Source organism: Erigeron canadensis, unplaced genomic scaffold, assembly GCF_010389155.1.
Source record: "Erigeron canadensis isolate Cc75 unplaced genomic scaffold, C_canadensis_v1 Conyza_canadensis_unscaffolded:108, whole genome shotgun sequence".
NCBI lineage: Eukaryota > Viridiplantae > Streptophyta > Magnoliopsida > Asterales > Asteraceae > Erigeron > Erigeron canadensis.
In genome coordinates this window covers 70,742-95,159 of record NW_025215502.1, presented here as the reverse complement: position 1 = coordinate 95,159, position 24,418 = coordinate 70,742, and the positions used below count along the sequence as shown (strand labels likewise).

At 33.5% G+C, this 24,418-nt stretch overlaps 1 protein-coding gene and 1 pseudogene across 1 annotated transcript; one reads left to right on the top strand and one right to left on the bottom strand.

Annotated features, from left to right (window-relative positions):
- Nucleotides 1-8,933: 8,933 nt before the first annotated feature.
- On the top strand, nucleotides 8,934-11,304 carry LOC122584206 (U3 small nucleolar ribonucleoprotein protein IMP3-like). The gene is made up of 4 exons (XM_043756429.1): nucleotides 8,934-9,142; nucleotides 10,401-10,508; nucleotides 10,623-10,709; nucleotides 10,818-11,304. The coding sequence occupies exons 1-4, from the start codon at nucleotides 9,009-9,011 to the stop codon at nucleotides 11,047-11,049; spliced, it is 561 nt and encodes a 186-aa protein (XP_043612364.1). The 5' UTR covers nucleotides 8,934-9,008; the 3' UTR covers nucleotides 11,050-11,304.
- Nucleotides 11,305-11,984: 680 nt separating this feature from the next.
- LOC122584208 lies at nucleotides 11,985-17,187 on the bottom strand (annotated as a pseudogene).
- Between the last annotated feature and the right edge of the window lie 7,231 nt (nucleotides 17,188-24,418).

The window sequence follows — 24,418 nt, the reverse complement described above, 5'->3', positions numbered from 1 at the left end:
GAAGCTGACGTATAAGCATTGATCGCTTATGGCTCTTCTGGTCTGAACCCCTCTACTGGAATCTCCAATGATTTGCTCGATTGGATGTGCTCTTGTCCATTTAGAGTAATGACTAGGATGAACAATGATATCAGTGCAAGAATTTCTCTGACTTACTTTAAGAGGAGCTTCAGAAAAGACTATTTTAGTCTCATCATCTTCCTCTTGCAGATCATGATTTGCATCATAAAATTCTTCAGATTGGGGTAATTAAGTGGAAACTAATATCTGAGGTGAAGCAGCACGTACATCTGATCCAATATTCAGTTCAGAAGGTAGTTTAAAAATGACTGAAGGATAAATTGGAATGTTGCTTGGCTGAATTTTAACTGGTTTTGAACTGAGATGATCAGAAACAGGTTCAGGTGACTGATCAAATTGAACATTGAGATCAGATCCGCCAAAACTAATTGGACTTTCTGAGGATGGTACAGTAGTTGGTTTATTGAAGATTGCAGAATTTGATTCATTAAAGGTAACATGAATTGACTCACCAACCTTATCAAGTCTTTTGTTATAGACTCTGAAGGCTTTGCGAATTGTTGAATATCCTAAGAAGTAACCTTCATCAGTTTTAGCATCAAACTTTCCAACCTGACTGGAATCATTCAGAATGTACACTGGACATCCAAATACATGGAAGTATCCAATATTAGGCTTTCGATTCTTGGGTACTTCATAGGCAGTCTTCTTATGTCTCTTAACATAAACAAATTAGTTTTGAGTGTAGCAAGCAGTTGCAACAGCTTCAGCCCAGAAACTCTTGGGAAGACCATATTCATTCAGCATACTTCTAGCAGCTTCAATCAGCATTCGATTCTTTCTTTCTACAACACCATTCTGCTCTGGTATGTGTGCTGAAAAGAAGTTATGAGATATGCCAGTTTCAGTGCAAATTTACTCTAAAGTAGCATTCCTAAATTCAGTGCCATTGTCACTTCTGAGCTGACTAACTTTTCGCTTATGCTTGAGTTCAATTTGCTTAATGAGGGCAATAATTTCAATAGCAGCTTCACTTTTTGTTCTGACGAAGACAACCTAACAATATCTTGAGTATTCATCAACAACCACAAGGGTATACTTCTTTCCTGCTTTTGTCTGAACATTCACATGACCAAAGAGATCTATGTGAAGCATGTGAAGTGGTTCAGTGATGCTGAAATTTTGCTTGGTTTTGAATGAAGCTCTTTTCTTCTTTCCCATTTGACAACCTGGACATGGCTTGTCTTTATTGAGAGCCATTGGAGGTATCCCTTCAGCAAGTTGTTTTCTTGACAACTTATTGATATTCTTGAAGTTCAGATGAGATAACCTCTTATGCCACAACTAGTTTGTGTCCTTATCTGCCTTTGTATAGAAACATTGTCCACTGGGTGAACTTTCCATATCAATGACATAAATGTTTCATTTTCTTGGTGCAACCAACACTACCTTCCAATCTCTGTTGAATATGGTGCCTTGATAAATATCAAATAAAACCTTAAAGTCATCATCACACAGTTGACTGACATTGATCAGGTTATATTTCAAACCATTCACATATGTAACACGTGTAGATTTCCGTAAAACTTGTTGTTTTTGGGGTAGTAATATGAGGTAGTATAAATGGGGTAGTAGATGTGTGTGTGTTTTTGCTAAGTGGATAAGGTGATGAAAATGAGGGTTTTGTAGAGAATAAGAAGTATTTATATGTAGGGTAAAATAGAAGGGTTCATGCTAACACACGAATACGATGCCCGACATAAAATACGAGACCTGACTCCATTACGATGCTAGGTCAGAAATACGAGGTTGATAACTAAATACGAGGTCATTTTTAGGATACGATGTCAATTTCAAATACGATGCCGACAAATAAATACGAGGTCGCATTTTCAAATTTAAATTTCTATTTTGACTCAAAAGTTTTTGTGGTCAACTCACGGGTGTTACATGATGTTAATATGTGATGATGATATTGGATGCTTATATGTCTTATGATTGATTGCATGGCTTGAATACCTAGTCACTAGACTTCTATAGGTTTGCCATGACACGTGCACGATTAAGGGCCCTAAAGTAAAAAAAAATGTATGTGATTGGTTTAGGTGAAAGTGTAGCCTAAGCTAATATAAAGTAAAGAAAAATACACGTGATTAGTTTAGGTGAAAGTGTAGCCTAAGCTAATATAATAAAGAAGTCTCGAGCATATGTAAAGTCTTGTGTTAAGCTTAACCCATGCTAGTTCTTCGGAGCTAGTGTGTACATGGTCACGTGGTGAGGGAATCTAGATACCTCCTCGTGGCATAGTTATGTTTGAGTGTATCCGGGTGGAGTAACTAACCATTACACGCGCAAAGGTTAAATGGTATACTCAGTTGGATCGACTTTGTCTTTCCTTAACGACAATGATGTACAGACGTAAGGTTTGTCTATCTAGTCGGGTGTGACTTATGTTACACATACAAAGATGTATATATTACATGTGAAGCGTGACTTATGTCACAACTACAAAGATGTTCAGATATTATATGTGAGATGCAAAGATGACTAGGCACATTTAGAGATGAAATATGTGTAATGCAAGATGTGATATGATATATGTGATGACTTGTGATGATATGTGCCTTAGAGATGAAATATGACTATGTGTTATCTCACTTAGCTAATTCATTAGCTAACACTTGCTCTTTTAAAATGTGTCGTGCCCTCAGGTCCAACAATAGTGAGCCGATAGATGTGAGAATATGTGAGGCATGGATAGATGATCTTGAACCTGGTTGTAGTTTACCCATAGTGGCTGGTCACATTAGACGTTGATTTATGTTTAGATATTTATGACTTGTACTTACTATAATGTCGATTGTTTAATGTTGGGTAACCGATGGATTTCCATTTAGACTTGTTTTGATGATGTGGCTAGTAACACCATTTAATGAATAAACCAAACAGATTTTGCTGGTTTGGACTTTTAAAGTTTAATTCCGCTCTCTTTTAACGTCGTTTGGCGAAAGTTTTTGAAAATCCATATTTTTAAACGACGGGTGTTACAAGTAGTGTGAAAGCATACATCTTAGCATACAAGGGGGGTCCTGGATATAAGTGACATCATTGGTCTTACATAATACAACGCGTTTTGGGCGCATTGACTATGGATGAGAGGAAAATTTCACAGTTAAGCGTGCTCCGGCGGTAGTAATGTCTTATGGGTGACCCTTCTGGGAAGTTTGCCCCAGCAACTAGAAACAAAGTCGTGAGCCTGCGGGCAAAACGGACAATATTGTGTTGTGATAAGGCGAGGTGTTACAAAGTCAAAGTTATAAAAGTTTAGGATGTTACAATAGTTAACTTGGTAAATCCGAAGTTAGCAATTCCGGAGAATTAACCAAAAAGAGGTAAACTCACTTGGAATAGCTCACATGTCGATCAGACTGTCACAATGTCACTCGCAATGTTGAATAACTCAACAGATATTTAAGATGAACTCTCGTTATACTTAAATCTTTAATTGCAAAATGTATAGTTATCACTCTCGCGAATAATCTACTCAAACGCCTAAGCATTAAGTCCTAAGTTGGTTTTACGATTTAATCTTAAAAAGCTTTCTCTCGAACTCTTATTAATCGCCTAATTAGATCTCTCTATCATAAACGATTAACACATTCAAATGAGTTAAACGGCTTCAAATCCCTATCGCTAGTTTCTCTTGAACTACAGTGACTTTTGATTAATTAAAGACCGATTCTTCATTTCATTAATCAATTAGCAATCAAATAGATTTCTCTTGAACTCCTATAAGTAATTACTAATCAATCAATATACAAGATTTCAAGCAAATATAGAAAACTCAATTAAACATGCATCTTCGATTAAGCATAAAACCTTATTCAACAATTGTGAATAACAAAATAACAATCCTACGACATGTTTACTTATCCAAGTGGATGCAAAGAGATTTAGCCACTCATAATAACAAAAAAACATAATGAATCCTTGAATAAAAATTGATGAATTTAAAGAAATAATGTACCGACAATCTTGATGAATTCGGAAAGCAATAATGAATCTGATGTGCAATTTCGAGTTTTAATATTTATAACACAACCTACCTAGCTATTTTCTACTACACACTTACAAGCAGTGTACCCGTTCGTATGCAATATAGTGACTTGGTAAGTACGAGGTCGAACACAAGGACTTTGTAAGTAATTGTAAAAATGAATGATTCTAGAAAAGGGGGTTTTCTGGCCGAATTGCCACTTTGCAAAAGTTAGTAAAAATTAGTAAACTCGAAAGATTAATCTAAATGAAATCCGGTGTAACCGGGGCAGGGATCGTCCTCAAACGATAGAAAAATGGTCTTATGACAAAAGAGATTTAAAAGTCATTCATCTTGATCTCGCTCAACAACATATTCGGATTGCACATAAATGAAGTTCAAATTCTATTTAGTTGATAAAGATAATCGTGACAAAACAAACACACAAACTAGTACCACCAACGTTTGTAAAATCATTTTAATCACCTAATTAATCAGTTCCTTTGTAAAAGCCGGTACCACCAATGCTTAAGACAATTTCCCTAACCAACTAGTTTATTTGATTATCAAATTAACAATTGTACCTATGTGAAGATAACGTGGTACCACCAACCGTTACACAACACGTTGACAAAATAACTCCTTTAATGACATTCACTATCATACCATGAACTAGTGATAACTGTTTATAGACAAACAATTAATTGAAAATCACATACATATTCGACTAGTACCACTAACGAAGAACACATATGCCACCAATATCAAAATAATAATTAATAAGGAATTAAATCATCAAGATCTTGACACAACGATAACTGAAATCAACTTTGAATTAATAAAATTATGCAATCCTACATATTGTTTTGCTACATCAGGATGGATGAATAAGAATTTAGCTACTCATATTAAAATAAATAAAACAAACAAAGATAGAAGAAATCATGTTATACCAATAAATTGAAAAGAATCCGGTAGCAACAATGATTGTAATCCAAAGCTGGAAAGATGAAAACCCTAATAGCTTGTTTGCTTTAAAATACTAAGAACAACGAATAATGCTAAGAAAATCTCTCCAAAATTCGTCCCTGAATTCTGAACCCTAATCGAGTTTATATACAAAACACGCATGTAACGCCCGTTACAGGGTATAACGGCTGTTACACGGCCTCAAATCCGAGCCCTAATTCATAAATGGCATTAATTACGAAAACTAGCCCTAACGGTCGTTACAATAGTAACGCCCGTTACACCTCTCAAATTTTGTCACGGCAGTTAGGAGCCCGTTACAGGGATTTCTTCAAGTTTCCATCATAACGGCCATTACAATAGTAACGGGTGTTACATGCTCCAGATTCCGTTTTCTTCATCTTTCACTCCATTTCGACCGAATCCTTCTCTCGTTTCTTCCATACATCATCAAAATCAACCAAGTCATCCGTATAATCATTCTCCAACCTGAAAACACTCAACAATACCTCAAAGCATCGAAAGTTGGATAAAAAGCTATAAAAATAACGAATAATTGGTCCTAAAATCACGTGGAAAATGATATAAAATATGACACATCAGAATCCTTGAATAAAAATTGATATTCTTCAACAAATGGATGATAGGAAATCGACCTACAAAAGCTTCAAATCCATTCTTTGCGTTTCTAGGGTTTTGAAGTGGTAAAAAGTGGACAAGATTCGTCCGAATGAAATAAAGGAAAGTATATGTGTGTGTGTGTGTGTGTGTGAGATTTCAGCGGTTAACGGCCGTTACAGATGGCTAACGCCCGTTACACGGGCTAATTGTCATTCTTTGCAATTGTCTTCCTTCAGACACTAACTGTCGTTAAGGATTTGTAATGCCCGTTAAGACAGATGGAACTCCTGTTATAAAAGTTGTAACTGCCGTTACAGAACCTATGTAATTGCCTTGATCTTCTTAACGGCTGTTAGATGTTTTATAATGGGGGGTTAAGCTCTTTTCATCAATATTTCTTCATTTTAACATCTTTTTTCACTATAGCTTTCAACCGGTTCATCCATGAACTTCACGATATACTTTCTTAAGTCATTTTTGGCCACTCTCTTCCATGAACCTGCTATGGACCTGAAATTACTAACACTACCATAAAAGCATCAAATGTGCATGCAAATGACTCGTAATAAATGACAAAATGACTATAAAAGATGTGGAGAATATATATAAAATGAGTCACATCAAATACCCCCACACCTAAGCTTTGTTTGTCCTCAAACAAATCCAAGTTTCAAAATTATAGTTACCTTGGTACATCAACCTTGAGAAACATGTCAATAATCAAAAGGAAGCTACACCATTAAAGAATGAAAATGATTTCAAAATAAAGGTTAAGCAATCTTAATCTTAAATGAAAACTGAAATGTTTGACAATACCTGAATGATTCACAAGCCCCAATAACATGACTAAACACTGATCAATCGAAACAATGATATCTCAACTATCCTACTCCAAGTAACAGATTATTGGGGTTGAATATTGAATAAATCACTCAAAGCCTAGTCATGATGCATAATCTTTTACCATAAGCTAGTTCTAGAATCATTTCTGCACCAACGTGGTGTAAGCACCAGGACAACTATCAAAAGAGGTCTTTAAAGGGTTGTAAGGAACTTTGGAGGCTAAACAGGGTAATTAACGAAGGGTATGGAAATTTGGGATATAATTTGGTATTAAAATGAAATAACACAACAATTAACAAAGTTTTCACAAAATAGTCTAATCCATAAAACCCATGTCATCAGTTGCCAACGGTCCAAATCCCAGAGAAGTTGTGCTGACAATACCCCCAATAAAACGATATAAACCGACACCATTGTGGTATATGATATTCAAACGACTCAATCAACCATGACTAACTAATGTTAGCTTGAACGAAATGCCAACTATATATGAGAAGAATATAAGAAATATAAGATCCTTTTGTTGGTTTAAAAGATGTACCAACTTCACAATGATGAAGAATATGTTGGTGTAATAGATGAATTAACTCAAAAATGATTTGACTTAAAGTGATAAATACCAATTGACAACCCAAACTCATTTTTTTAATTTTTTATATATTTTTTTAATTTTTTTTTATTTTTCAATTCTTTTATTCTTCTTTTTTTATTAATTTTTTTTGTGATCTATTTTACTCTGAATAATTGGTATTCTCTATTTAAAATTCAAAACAATGAGAAATCACGTATTAGCATACTAATATGAACAATCCAAACTTGACCCAAAAAATCATGACGAACTCAATCTATTCTCAGTAACCGAGAATATACTAACCCGACACAATAGGACAACCCCAAACCATCCACTAGCATAGGCAATCAATGACCCACCAGGACTTTGACTATTGGCATGGCTAGGAAAGGTATTAGCACATAATAATTTTTACCAATTTTCATTTTGACTCACTAAAGTTTCTATCTTTTAACTTTTGTCCCACATCAAAGTTTTCATTTTCAATTTCTTGACACTTAACTTTTGGGTTCTCATGTTTTCATCAAACAACTTTCGCACAGTTACGGTTTACTTTTATTTTTCATCCATATTTATATATATATAATAATGTTTTTAATAACTTTTATCATCGTTATGTATTACATTTATGTAATATTTAAAGCGATCCTATAGCACATAATAATTTTTACCAAATTTCATTCTAACCCCCTAAGGTTTCTATTTTTCTAAATTTTGCCCACATCAAAGTTTTCATATTTATTTTTTTGACACTTAACTTTTGAGCTCTCATATTTTCATAAAATAACTTTCATACAGTTACGGTTTTACCTTTTTTTTTTTGAACAGCAGTGGTGATTGAACTCAGCGGCATGCCTCTTCATCGTCCGGTAGAGATCGACCACGTCACCAACACAGTCAATCCAAGGGCATGACTGGCGGTGCAAGTCCCACTAGCATTCTGGAAGAAACTAGCTAATTATAGAGAAAACCCCCCATGCTCCACCTCATTGGCAAAGACTTCTCAATATGCCTTTCAAAGGTTTAAAACCCGTGACCAACATTTGGGTGAAAGACATAAGGGCATTCAATGTCCAGTTGGGCTAAACATTTAATTTTGATTATTTTCATTTGTCTTTGTATATATAACTTCATCGTTACGTCTCACGTTCTTGTAACATTTAAAACATTAATATAGTTATTGTTTATTTTTTTATACATCTTATTATTATTCTTTTACATTTTTTTTTATTGTTATTACTACATATTTAGTTGTCCTTTTTAAGATTTCGGTTTAAGTATTTGACATAAATTTTGGTATAAAATATTGTCGTGTAAAAAACTTATTCCGCGACAATGCGCGGGTTAAAAAACTAGTATATACTAAAAAGTTATATGAGTGTACAAGTTATTTATACATGGAATGTACAAGCTCTTATAACACATAATAATGTATACTAATTTTCATTTAACCCCTTAAAATTTTCATTTTTTAACTTTTGTCCCACATCAAAGTTTTCCTTTAAATTTTCTTTGACACAAAATTTTTGGATTCTCCTGTCTTTATTAAAAACTAATATTAACTTTAAGTTGGATAATATTTTTCTAATAATTTATCTAGTTTGGAATTTAGATGGGCTTTTTTTTTTCACTACATTTTACACCAAAGTACCAAACAAACAATTTACCAGAGAGAAGGCTAAAAAGAGCTTGTAAAATATATAGCCCATTATTACAACTAAACATATCATAGCCCAACTCAACCCAACCCAACTCAGCCCAGCCCATTGATAAAACACACATGACACACGAATTGGGGATTCTGATTATTTCTATTTTATAGGGTTAAGCTCACAAAGTCACAAACCGCATCTCTGTTTCTTCTTCTTTGGTTTCAAATTTTGTAATCTAAATTATTTATTAATAATAATAAATTTGTAAAAAAAAAACAAAAAAGAAAAAAGGAAGATGAGGAAATTGAAGTTTCATGAAAAGAAGCTGTTAAAAAAAGTGAATTTCTTGGAATGGAAAAGAGAAGATGGTCATAAGGAAGCTTATATTATGCAACGTTATCATATTATTGATCGTGATGATTACAAAAAGTACCTTAATTTCTATTCATTAATTAGTATATCTATATCTATCTATATATATATATATCTGTATTTTCTTTATGTATCTATATACACAGAGTTTTGATCTTTATAAAAAGTTTGCAACTTTTTTTAGCTTTGTTTGAAAATTAAATTTGATAAATAGTTGATTTGTGTTACGGTTTGATACACGGTTTTGCGTAGTTCATGATATGTATGTTTGGTTTTTTTAGCTGAATTGAGAGAAAACAGGGGAGGTTGATAGATAAGTAAGTGTATTATAGTTGATTTGACTAGAAATTCTGATTGCACACAATGTGTTTGAGGTAATGCCTGAATGAAAAGATGCATATGTATTTCTGTGAAACTGTTTGTGAAAGTTGTAAGAATAATAAAAATGCTTGATTATTGATTGTTTAGCCTATCATCTTGCTCGGAGTTTATTTGCTCTAGTTATTCATAGGTAGTTCGTAGTTGTTTGGATTAAGCTTCTGATAGTGCTTTGTTCAGCGATAAATTTGCGAGTTTAGTGTCCTCAAGCATATGCATTTGCTAAGTTGGGTAGTAGCTGTGTAGTAATTCTCAATTAATTATATATATATGTTATCTATATATCTATATGTAATTGTATTTTTGTTATGTATCTATATATACAGTGTTAATCTTTGCATTCAAAGGCTTTTATAAACTAGCCTTTAAATTTTTAATGTGTTTTGGATATTAAAAATGAGAATTTTTTTTTTTCAAAAAAAAGAAAAAAAATTTGAGTGACAATATACAATATATAAAGATTGGAGAAATTTGTTTTTGACTGCAGAAGTATGTTTGTGTGTGTATGTGACTGATACAAATAGGTGTACTATTTATATACTGTAATGAGTTTGTTTTTAGTGTGCTCACAATTTTTATTTTATATATATATATATATATATATAGGATAGGGTTAACGTGAGAACCACAAATATGGAGAGAACCACTAGTTTCCCTCCCTCTTTCTTCTTGTATATATTTTATTTTTTTAATTCGTATTTTTCATTTTTTGAAACTTTTTTTTGTTTTTTATTTTCTTTTAACAAAAACCCATTCCAAAAAAAAAAAAAAAAATTTTTTTTTGTGAAAAATCATATGGTTACGTGTTAAGAAAACGTATGGATACGGTACGATCGTTGCCCTACATCCGTTCTAAAGGGGGTTGTCACCGGACGCATATGGGAATGGTATGGATTTGATGCCCTACATCATTTGATGTGTTGATTGTTGTTGCTAGGTATTCGGGTTTGGTTAGAATGGTACAAAGACTAGTTCACATATTGAAGCAGATGGATCCTAAAGACCCTTACCGTATCCAGATGAGTCGGGCTCTTCTTGAAAAGCTGTGAGTTTTTTTACCAATACCATTATCGTTTTCTTAGTATTCTATATACCAAAGTTATAATTAAATACATAATATATGTTATTCAATTTTGTTAATTAACATGTGCTAATGCAGGTACAACATTGGTGTGATATCATCTCAGGAAAGCTTAGCTAAGCTTGCTGGTGTGGAGAAGAGGATATCCGTTTCTTGGTTTTGTCGGTAAGACAGTTGCAGTTCATCTTTTACAGTATACAATTATTTATAAAGATTGTATATTAAGTCATTGAAAAGTAAAGCCCCCTTTCCGTTTTTTGTTCAATGTTTTAGACGTAGGCTTGCAACTGTATTGGTAAAGTTGAAGTATTGTGAACGCTTGAAGCAAGCTGTGACATTTATAGAACAAGGGCATGTTCGAGTTGGTCCAGAAACTGTTACTGACCCAGCATATCTAGTAACAAGAAACATGGAAGATTTTATCACATGGGTTGATGAATCCAAGATAAAGAGAAAGGTCTTGGCGTATAATGATCAGCTCGATGATTATGATGTAATGGCTTGACAGAATCCTACATATGATTTTGAACCATGAACAACAATGATTTTTAACCATGAAGATAAGTTATAATAGCATTGGTGGAGTATCATAATCGGACCATTTTTGGTAGCTGCTACTATGTTGTGTTGTATGTTTGATATTTGCTACTTCTTGAGATACATCTTGATGGCTGTTAGTGTAACATTTAGTGTTCAAACATGTTTGTCAGATAACTTAAAGTCAATCTCTTGTTTAATTGTTCACCTTTGCTCCTTTGTATTCATTTCTGTTATCTTTAATTTGTTTCATGATAACCTGCATCGGTAACACTCTGGTTTTAGCCAAGTACTCCAGCGAGAAATGTTATGCTGTTGTTTGGGGGACCTAGGTACCAGGTTATCCCCTGAAAATATGCAAGATCCTGATGTAAGTGATATGTAACCATGAACAAACAAAACCAATGTTCATTTTCATTTATTTAATAAACGGAAAAAAAATTGTGTTCGTATCCGTTAATTTATTAAGTTGATGATACATTTGAGCAAATAAACAATTCCAAACTTAAGTCACTTAACAAACAAAATGTTTATTTAAAAACTAAATATACAAACTAAACACAATGTTTAAAAATTGTGTTCATACTCTTATCTCTCGCTCTCTCGTCGTGTTATTGGTAAGTGATAACACATCAATTTTTAACTTCGTTTGAGAACATTTATTTGTATGTTTAGTATTTCTCTTTTACCTCCCAATTTGGAAATGAATCTTCATTTCTGTTGATCCTTCAAAGATGGTTAAAAAAAGCTATGTCAAAATTTCAGCTTTTCAAAACACAGTTGTATTATTTCAAAAACTGCATCTTGAATTGAAGCCCGTAGCTGAAGTTTGGTGTTTGATCCAGATTTGTTTGTGTATGTTGTTAAACAAAAATAACAAAGTACTGCAGTTGATTCATTACGTACATAATAAGGGAGCAGCAGCCTGCTATATGTTTACATCTTTAAACCTAGAACAGATCATACATTACAAGTTACAATTAGTGAATACAAACTCCAAACCTCTAGTAATCAAGCCTCAAAACATGCAAACGTTAGTGCTTAAATAACGAAAGAGAAAAAAAACACTAACAATAAATGAAGTTATTATACACGAATACTTGCTCAGCAAGCACTATCTATACAACGTAGAGTGGCTTTTATCCTCCATGAATGGGGTACCTGAACTTTGAGTATAGTTACAAAAGTTCCTTGTCATAAAAAGCAAGGAGCTGCTTTACATGGTTATTCCAGGCAGCGACGTTTTGCCCATCTACTGTTACCCAATCAACAACTGTCGATGCTGGTTGTTCCCACCATTCCTCCAGCTGCATCAAAATGCCATGGCAGAGTAGTAAATTCAATAGAACAACATATTCTAGTGTTGGGTGGATTAGCCTAGGCCTTTACGTGAGGACTAACAGATACCAGATAACCAGAAGAAAATCACTTACCAATCCAGAGACATATTTGCAATCATCCAGACTTTTCTGAGCATTCACAACTCCATTACGTAAGTCAGGCAACCAATTCTCTGTGATAGTTTGTTCTTGTTCTGAAGCCAGATCTAAACAGTAGCTTCTTGTCCTGCAAAATATAAGTGTCATTTATGTTGTATATGAAAAAATAAAGCCTCGCTCGTGTTTAGTAGATAGGAATTTGAAAATTCATTCATCATGTTTGTATCCGATGCCAAATAGGTGGGTTGGCTAAAGCTATTTCGGGTAGGAAAGAGAGTTTTGGGGAGCATCAAACCAGATAAGATTGGCCCATCAACAATTGTTTCTTTTGGAGCACTCGAGTATGTTACAAGCACATTTCTAAATTGTTTGAGCTGTTACCATTTAGCAAAATCTTCTAAACTTTACCCTTTTGACCCATTGGAATATGTAAAACCAATCACACCTTATATTATATATAGAGCTAAAATTTGCTTCTAAACTAGATAGTATAACATAATACGGAGTAATCAAGCTGTTTAGTAAAATAACCATGTTATTATAATGTACCTTTCATATTCTTGTTGGGAGTGATAAGCATGATTTAATAATGAGTGGCCGCTTTCAACAAGATCCCTCTGAATATGAAGCAATTGATAGCCTTTGCCAAGTCCTCTAATACACAAGCCTCAGAACCACGCAACTTCAAACAAAATTCCATTGATTCCAGCACAGATGCTAACCCAGCATCTGAACCTTCAAGCCCTAGATAGACACCCAAACCATAACTTTACGGCTTAAGAAAAGACTGGTGCAAAAGACTATTTAGAATCTGATCTATTTATAGCAGAAACACAACACCATAACTAACATAACTTATGTATAAAGATTGCATTATACAAATAAAAACACACCTGCAGGATACTGAAGTGCTGCAGATGGATCTCGGCGCCAGCTCTTGATGTTAAAAGGGCAGCACTCTTTTCAGCAGAGGCTACGGCATCAGGTCCAGTAGAGCCAGTAGTTCACACATTTAAGACTTCATTAAGACGCATTAGACAACATAAATTACACCATGGTTTCGACATAACAATCTGGTAAAATAGATATTACCCATACACATACACAGACCTGAGGGGTTGATGGAAGCATGTAAAGGCTATTGTCCAGACTTCGATAAAAGGCTGAAACTTCATTGTCGATAAGATCTTTTGCCATGTTTGATATGTCCATAACAGCCATGCATGCTGGAATAATGGTACTTGATGCATAATTCCTAGCAGCTACAAGTTGCTGATTCCAAAATGCAGCAGCATCCTACATTGTGAAAAGAAAAACAATGAAATTTTACATGATTAGCAATCACAGGCATGATTCTATGTAATGTGGGCCTTATAACGACACATCTAGCATTTATGGTACTTTCTGATATAATGAATCCCTTACAAATGATTTTATGCAAATGATTATGAAAATGTCATTACCATGTTGGCTATGAGTAGAGCACTACATATGGACTTGAGTTCCAATCTGCAAGCATCAAACTCTTCAATTTTTTTCCATTTCTTCTTTAAAGAATCTTCAGCTTCCTTCCATTCTTCACACAACATGTTTAACCGTTGAACTTCAGACATTAATGTAGTCAACCTGGCCTTCAATCCAGCAGCTTCCCTTTCCTTAGTCCAAACCTCCAGCTGAACATAAAAAAGTTATCATGAGTTATGACCAAAACGAAAACAAAGAGGTCTTGACGGGTCAACCCAGCCTGTATTAATCATACACTGTCCACCCATATAGAATATTACCTCCAACTGCCTGAGACTACTCATAGTCTGTGAAGTCCCCCCAACACCAAGAGCGTGTGAAGGGTCTATGTCAACAGTTCCAATACAAGCGCTTTAAAAGCTTTTGACATGTGCTTCTAGCCTCTGCAGCTTTGTTGAGTTCATCTTCAGTAGCCAGAAATTGCTGAACATGTGCTTTCTATAATCAAGAAGATACGCATGAGTATGTTCCATAAAGACGGCAGTAAAAAAATCATTTTTCGATCTCGGAAACAAAAATGATGCACAAAAGTGAAGTTACAGAGGTGGCAAAAGGACAGGTTGGCCGAAGGGTAAAAATTACACAATTGCTAATATAAAAAAACCAATGCAGTTTAGGTAAATGGTCTGGTCAAAATTACCAATTCAAGAAAATCAGGACCACCAAAATGAGTGGATACTTGACATACAAAAATAAGAAGGATGAAAAACTAAAGGTATTCTATAATCTATACACACCATGTCTACTAGTTTAGATTATCGCAAATGCACAGAGAACTAGAAAAAGACATCCCAATTTAATTGGAACGCTCATAGTCGAGATAAATGACACAGCTTCGTAAAGTCTACATACCTGTCTTTCAAGAAGTTGATTTTGAGTTCCTTTTGAAGGCATATCCACCCCAATTTTACCATTACCATAAAGTTGAAACGGCAATGGCGAGTTCACATCAGGAGACGAATCATGCATTACTCTATTATTTTCATACTTGTACCTAAATGAATATATAATTTACCATCAAATCAGAATTATTGTCAGAAAAGCAGGGGAGATATGATACTGCAATATTGTGGTGGGAACGGGTGGGTCAGGTGAGTTGGGATAGGCAATTAGTCGACCAGTTTGGTTTGAAGCAAGTCATTCCTAACTAGTCAATTGACCTGAATCCTTTTTGGTCCATTTCTCTTATACTTGTCACACATAATTAATGCGTCGATATGATTACAAAAGCAATATTATTACATGTATGATCTACATCTTCGACTAAAATGACTTTAGGTCAATCTCAAATGCCCACCCTTTTGACCCGTGACTTAACCCAAATCAATCCAATCATTAGCGAATAGATTGAAATTGTTACCTCTACTGCTATACGACCCTAAAGCCATTTCTAAATCGTATTTACCTTAGCATATCTGCATCAGCTCTGACATCAATTTTCTCTATTTCCTTGGAAATTAAAGATGTCAATCTCTGAGTGTAAGTGGTTATAGCTAGCAGCAACTGAGTAGAACTTCTAAGACAATTCTGAATCACATTATGCACATCACCAGGTATATCTCCATCAACATCAACACCTTAACTTAGCAGCATCTATCTGAGGATTCAAATGGATACCAATTCCTTCATATACAGGAAAAGAGTTGCGAATTCTTTCAATCATTTGTAGTGCAAGAGATTCACACGCCTTTCCGATATTCCTTTCCTTGCTTGTTTCAATGAGAATTACATCATCTGCAGGTTTTGAGCCTTTTACAGTAGAATAAACATCTCCTTTTTCATTGTCCATTTGGAAACTGCTGCATACTTCCAAATCATTTTGTAGTCTCTGCGCATCTTTTACTTGATTAACATAGAATCGAAGACGCTTATGATATTCCGAAAATATCTTAGCTGCCTCATCACATTGTTGCTCATAAGCATCCAACATCACCTGCACCAAGAATAGCAAGATATTATGCACCATACTCAAATCTAAAATTATCGAGATAAATGTATATTACCCAACTATCCCTAGCTTTAATCAGCTGAATAACTAACTCCTAGGAAGCTTATGGCATCACATTTAAACTAAGACTATCTGATTATCACGTTATTGTGCTGCGGATAGTCAATTTCTAGTGCTTCGGTATAGTGAAACCGACTCTGATTATCTGATCACATAATTGCAATCTGGTCTTTTATGGGTCATTTTCAAAACACATTTTGCTTTTTGTAAAAATGATAACATGCCGCCTCGAAACTGCATATTCTCTCTAGAAATCTGCAGATAATGACTTTTTACCCAAACACTTTTTGCTGATCATTTGCATTTTACTATTATCAGATAATCTATCCAAAACTAAATCTTGATCACCGTCTAAATCCTTAAATAATCACAACTTGTCCAACACAATTCCAAGCACAATAATTTATCCCTAAAGAAACTCATGAAACACAAAATAAATTCATACAACAATTCACAAAAAAACAAACCAAACCTATAATTCGAGTGTTCATCAAGCATCCGTTTTCTCTCAGCTTCCTCTCTCGAAACCTCCAACATTCTCGCCTTCAACTCTTTCCTCTGCTGTCTCACCATATGCCTCAACCGCTCGGCTTCTTTCTCCGCCAATTCCCTTTCTTGAACCGCCATTTTTTTCGGGTATTCTCATCACCCAAATTCTCCTTCTTTTTCTTCCCACCACCCTCCTTCCACCATCTCCCTCGGACCCACCCACATTGTCTTTTTCGCCGTGAACAAGTATATTTTTACGGATAATATCTACGGTTTTATCAGACTTAACTAGAAGTAAGTAAGTAAGTAACTGCTCAGTGCCGCCTTCCACGGGTTTTGAGCCCCAATACCTCCACGGTGTATGGGGAGGTTAAGATGTAGGCGGACCTTACCTCTGGTAGAAAAGCCCCTCCAACCTTTGCATGGGATGAGTATCGAACCCAAACTTACTCTATGTAATAAAAAGTTCCAAACTGGGATCATATTACCTCTGCAGACTTTCCGAATTGCATCTGAAGATGGTAATGATGCTTTTGATGATAAAATATATGGGCCTAATGGCCTGTAACCCATTTCTTTTTCAAGCCAATTTTAATATTGCATCTGGGTTTGCTGTTATTATTGATGATGATGAGTTTTGCTGCATTTTCTGGCCAAATTATTTAAGGTTTTTGGAAATCTTGAAAGATTTTAATTGGTAAAGGGTGGAAATCTTGAAAGATTATTATAAAGAGGAATTGATTTTGGTGGGTTTGGATTTTGGCCGGCAATTCTACAATTAAACAACTTTTTCTGTTTTTAAATTTTGAATTTCTTCAGGAAAACATAGATACTATCATGATACTGTATAATTTTTTTATTAATAAATGAAAATAAAATCGGAAGACTACGGATTGGTTTGATGACGTTTTTAGTTAAAACCAAAATCAAACCAATAATTTGTGTTTTGAATGTATCAAAATATTTGTGATTGGTTTATGGCGGTTTGATTTTTCGGTTTATATAGTTCGTTTTTGGTTTTTTAGTTTGTAAATGGGTTTTTTTTGTTTCATATGTGCAAGACTCGTTTTTCTCAAAACAATGTAATAGCAAAATGAATTTCGTATAGTAAACCTTTTTGCATAGTATCAAATGTCTAATTAAATAATTATTCGATGGACAACTAATCTAAAATGCAAAATAAGTCAACTATTCATGACTTGATACACGTATAAATGCTAAAATACTCAAAGTCTATTTTCATAATTAATATCAAATTTTACATGTTCAAATTAAAAATCTATTGTCATTAGAAATATACATGTATATTAAATACTAATGTCTAACTTTTATTGTTGAAGTGTTATTATTTACATTGATCAATTCATTTGTTATATGTTATTTTGATATATGACGTATCGTAAGATGTCATATGATTGCTATCATAATGTTTTTCTTTGTGATAGTGTTTACTATATATTTTGGTCAACTATTTTTTTAGCTTGGAAAACAGGCTCTTATGAAAATGAACCGGGCTGACACACAATTTTTGCTTCCTAAAAACTTATGTTGAACGACAAATGAAGTTACTTCGATTATTGCATATTTCTTGGTTCTGTTAAACTAACCACGTAAACTTACTATGATCTACGCAGCTATATTCACACTTTTATTGGCTATTTCCCAAGAAAAAAGAAAACAGTAGTGGCTATTTCCCAAGAAAAAAAAAACAATTGTTATTTGTCACCTTCCCCTCTCTCTCTGTGTGTATTCTATTATCCCTGTTCCTTGTTCCATCTCTCCATTTAAACACCAACAACCATGTATTCACAACCGCCACCAGTGGCGGAGCTATATTGGAGGCGAGGTTGGCCAAGACCCACCCCTATAAGTAACAACCCATATATATACATACTATATTATGTGTAGTTTTGTGTGGTAAGAAGTTTTGGCCCACCATATATTTCTTTTAACCCAATTTGATAAAGTTAATTGTAAAATACAAATTACAATTGGGAGTAATAAGTTAAAAATGGACGAGAAGTCGAGAAGTTAAACAGCAAAAAGTTCGCTTTTTTGGGAATCGGGGGCTTGGAGTTTGGCGGTGGTCTTCAATACTCTTCCTTTATGGTGAAACTCCAAAAAACTCATCCGTTAATTTGATAATGGATCCAACAAAATTCAAGATTCAACAATGCATTATATATGTAATTTGGTATTTCTATAATTTCTTTTACTTCATATTTCATTGTTAACATAATTACATTTATAGTCTACTACTATAAATTACTAATGATAGTAATTAGATCAGGGGATAAATTGTTTATATTTAGTATTTTCTATTTCATTGTTTGTTTGTATTTATAATTTACTACTAAATTACTGATAGAAAATTGCATCGAAAGTTTTGTTATTGTTTATGTTTGCTATTTTCTGTTTCATTGTCTATGTTTATATATAGGGGTTAAGTATCTGGGTGTGTAAGTAACTTGTACATTTTTCCTATTGTGTAAATGTAACTTTCATTTAGTTCATTGTATGTAACTAACCCCGTTAAATTGAACGTTTAATGTAAAACTTTTACGTTGACCAATAAAAACTTCTACGTAACAGCTCATATGGTTTGTCACATATACAATTTTACATTAATCGTTCAGTCTAACGGGTTACTTACATACAATGAACTAAATGAAAGTTACATTCACACAATAGGAAATATGTAAAAGTTACTTGCACCCTTAGATATTAAACCCTATATATAGTTTCCTACTACTCAGTATCCAAGATTATGTGAATGGCAACTTGTGAAATTGTGATCAAGCTTTTATGCTTTATAATCTATTTGGCGTGAAGTAATTTAGACATAGATCTATATTGTGTCTTGTAAAATACTAAAATAGATGGATTATGATCTATGGATATTTATGAGATTAATCACTAATTATATCATAATTTTGTAACAGTGAACTATCCTACAAAATTGCTAATACTTTCCATTACTTCGTGGTTTGTAGAGTACCACGCGGAGGGTCAACACTCTTAGTTTAGACACAATCTTAAATGACTTTAATGATTAAAGAATGCGTATTATGTAACTGAAATGAACTACTTTATATCAAGGGCCACACATTTTGGTATAATAAGTATTTTTGGCACTTGTTTGTGTTTAATAAAAATTTGGCATACCCTCATCCAAAATCCTAGCTTTGCTACTGACCGCCACCATCATCGACGACCGACGACCATGACTCTCCACCACCACCACCATCTCCGCCCACAAGATCCGATTTCCAGACCTGTTGTGAGGCCGATCCGGTCATTTTTTACCGTTGACCACAGTTTGACCTGGTAAGATTAAGTTTTTGACCGCCTAATTTACATGTACGCCTGGGCCTAGGTTTTCAGGCGACCTAGGTGGGCCTTGCCATCGCATTGCACCTACGCGGACTAGGCGAGCGTTTTTGACAACTATGGATCGGTGTATAGGTCATATGTGATCAGTGTACACAGGTCATATCAATAATTGAAGAACATGTGAGTCGTTCATTAGGTCATAGAATACTCACATATTGTTTTTTTTAAATCATAAAATTCATGAGGACCCAAACATTTAGTCATTAATCAAAAAATATTAAAGTTTGTATGTGAGGGCTCCACACATAAGCTTAAGTACCAGACAACCTTATATTCATTTTTTCCTATATATAATTATGATAGTTAGTGTGCATATATATGTTAAAATATTAAAATGTGACACCGAAAGATCGATGTGTGTATGTGAATTTGTAGTTGCAAGAGTTGTGAAATGTAAAAAGCCTACCCAAAGGATTAAAAAAAAAGATTAAGTATCCGGAAGTGTTAGTCACTTTTACATTTTTTCTATTGTGTGAATGTAACTTTCATTTGGTTCATTGTATGTAACTAACCTGCTAATTTTGAACGATTAATGTAAAATTTTTATGTTGACCAATCAAAAACTTCTACGTGGCAGCTCATATGGTGTGCCACGTATACAATTTTATATTAATCGTTCAATTTGGCGAGTTAGTTACATACAATGAACCAAATGAAAGTTACATTCACACAATAGAAAAAGTGTAAAAGTTACTTACACCTTCAGATACTAAACTCAAAAAAAAATGACAACACAAATAACAATAAGAAAAAACTGAATCTTAAATTTGAACAGTTGTATGATAAAAAAAAAAAAAAACAACTGGTCATGCTAAGGAAGAAGTACATGGCAAAGTTGTTGATGTCGCTACACAATGAGCAAAGAAAAGTGATGAATGAAGCAATTGCAAGCATGCACGCTACTACGGAAAAAAGATAGAAATATGTGGATGGTTTAATGGCTTAGTTGGTTAGTTTTAATGCTATGGTGGATTATGTTTATTTTGTTCTTGGGTTTAAACAACCATCATATTTATCTATATATTTATAATAAAAGAAAATTATTATGACACAAGCATTTTACAAAACTAGCTTATGTGTCATCTTCACAATTTTTCTTAAAGCTTATTTCTTTTTTGTTTAATTTACTTATGATGTCATAAATATTTTTCTTCTCAAAATTTATTTTATTTTTATTTTTATTATTTATGATGTAAATTTTATAAAAAAAATGTTTCTTTTTTAATTTTTGAAAACTATAATAACTTATAAATGCTATTTTAAACTTTCATTATCTAAATAATTTTTTATAATAGATTTTAGTCCCGTACTTTTAGTTTTATTATTATTATTACTAGTTAATTAACCCGGGTTCAACCCGGACATACTAATAAACGTTTTAGAAAATTATATCTTCCCCATTACTGTTGTGATGAATTTGATTGAGTTATTCTTAAATGTGTATGTGATAATTTATTAAAACATTTTTTAGTTTTGATAATCAAAATACATATAATTACCAAGTTTTTTGGTATTAAATATATACCTATGCGTAGACAACAAACATAAATATATTATTCATAACCTCGGAATATTACCTTATGTTTCAGATAAATATAAATAATATATTGACCAACATGATACACAGATAACTCAAAAATCTATTATAAAAAATTATTTAGATAATGAAAGTTTAAAATAGCATTTATAAGTTATTATAGTTTTCAAAAAAAGAAACATTTTTTTTACAAAATTTACATCATAAATAATAAAAATAAAAATAAAATAAATTTTAAGAAGAAAAATATTTATGACATCATAAATAAATTAAACAAAAAAGAAATAAGTTTTAAGAAAAATTGTGGAGGTGACACATAAGCTAGTTTTGTAAAATGTTTGTTTCATAACAATTTTCTTTTATTATATATAGAGATTGTCATAAGTAACCATTCTTATTCTCATTGAATTTTATTAAATTTTATGTTTATAGCACATTATATCATTCTTATGGGAGTATCATTATCAATGTTAATAATGATATACGAGAGAAAGTAAAAGAACTCAACTCGACTCGACCATTTTTCTTTTTTAATACAAGTTGACTTTATTTTACCAATCCATACTTAGAAAAATTTTAGACAAAATAAAGTGAAAAACTCGAAATGTTCAAATTCAAAATCTAACAAATTAGAACACCTTAATATGTTATAATAAACATATCCTATAAGTTTCAGACCTTGAAAACATCGGATGAAGCTCGGAAAATTTTGCTCGAAAACAGAGGGACTGGGGCCGCAAGCACGGTCGACCGTGCTTTGCGTCCGTGCTCTCAGAAACTGAACACCAAGAGGATATAATGCAGACGATGAGCACGGTCAGTCGTGTCTGCGTCTGTACTCTTACTGCACACACCAAACATCAAATATGACTATTAACTCAATTTGCAACCTTTTCCAAACTCAAAAACAAGTTCCATCACACATCAAATCTGATTTCAAACCTTCACATGACATAATTTACAACATAATTACTACATTCGAAACTTTAACCATTGAAATTTACATTAAAACAACCAAGCGGGTCACTCGCCCGCATTTACCCAAAGTGACGAAATGACCAAGTTGACTCCAAAATGATTTATACTTCAATCCACCATAATAGTCAAGACTTCAAGACTTAAAATACATCATACACAACATTCTCATTCGAAAGACACATGTATCAAGAGCCAAGAGTTTGAGAGGGAATTAACTAGGTTTTTAACCAAAATGTCATTCTTCTACGGATGACCAAATACCTTCAAGTCACTAACACTTCAAGTCAACAACTTCAAATCAACAATACCTAGTTCCTTCTTCCGGAACCACCTATAAAATGGTAAACAACTAAAACGTAAGCGAATGCTTAGTGAATAAGCTTGCATACAATTATACATACGAAGGAGGGCAAAAACACAAAAGACTATCGCATGTAGCCAATGATACCGTCATATCATCACTTGCATACTCACTTTTAAGCTAACAAAACATACATGGATCCATATACGCTAATCAAAGAGGTTTTTAGGCCTCATCTTAACTCAACTATGGGGTTCTTAGGCCCTGGCCTCAAAATTAGGCCCTAACGCCGAATCGATTACCACACACGGAATCCACCATCATATGGTAATCGACCCAACGCACATATAAGAGTATGCAAGAGTACTCACCTCCTCCGCGACTAACAACAATCAAGAATGCTACAACAAGTGCAAAGCTTTCAACCTAGCAAATCAATACAATATGCATAAGACTTTATTCACAACTTGGCTAGCTCACATAGCCACCATCAATTCACTAGCATTCCTATTCTTCCAAACTCAATTTCTTTGAGTTGGCTTAAATTCAAGTTTCACTTAACAAAGTTCAATCTTTCAAACTCATCAATCTCAAATATCTATCATTTTGCTAAAAATCTCATTTTACCACCATCATGTGGCCATTTCATCTTATTGACAAAATTACCAAATTCTCATTTTGACCATAATGGTCACTAACAACTCAAATCAATAAGTTCATGCAACCTTATAATCACAATTTAAGTTACAAACAATAAAATGTGGGAATATTAGCAAAATCATGATCCAACCCAAAAACCCCCAAATTGGATGGTTGCATGAACCCTAATTCTTGAGCTAAAAATCAAAACTAGGCTAGAAGGATTATTACCTTAAAGAAGTAATCTATTAGAAGATAATTGAACAACTAGAATAGAAATCCTCTCTCCTTTCTTTCTTGGTGTGGTTAGACATACACACCCACAAATTCTCCAAAATTACAAATTAACTCATTGTGGTGATTATTATTATCATTATTATTTGGAAGGATTTTATTAATTAAAATTAACACACTTGAAGAGAATTGAAATCACACTTCTAGTCTCCCCCTTTTTCCTTCTTGAATTTGACCCACCACCACCACCACCACCACACACCTTCAATTTCAATCTTTTCAATTTAGAAGAATAATAGAAGATTATTGTTATTTGTTATTGTTGGATGATTTCTAGAATTGAATTGAAATGATGCATGATTTTGAAGGAAGTAAGATAAGAAATTAGAGGAAGGTAATGGAGGAAGAGGAGAAATAAGGTGAGTCATAAAATGTAAATGGCTGGCACTCCTCCTGTGTGCCACATCTCTTACCACTTTTGTGGGTATTTTTACCCGCTATCCACTAAAGTTCCAACTAAATTAACCTTCGATTCAAGAATAAAATACTAGGAAATTATTTTAATGTCAAAACTACAAAAAAAAAGGGTTAATTTATTTATCTTAAAATTATTGGGGTGTTACAGAAAGTATATGTGCGTTGCGGTGGTGGGATAGTGGGGGTTATAGGTCATAGAGTGTGATAAGTTATCGAAGGTGATAGGTCATAGAGTGTGATAGCCAAATGCCTTAGCCGTACGGCTCCTCGGATTTAAAAAGTCGTCAAAAGTATATTGAATGACCTCTCTAATGAAAG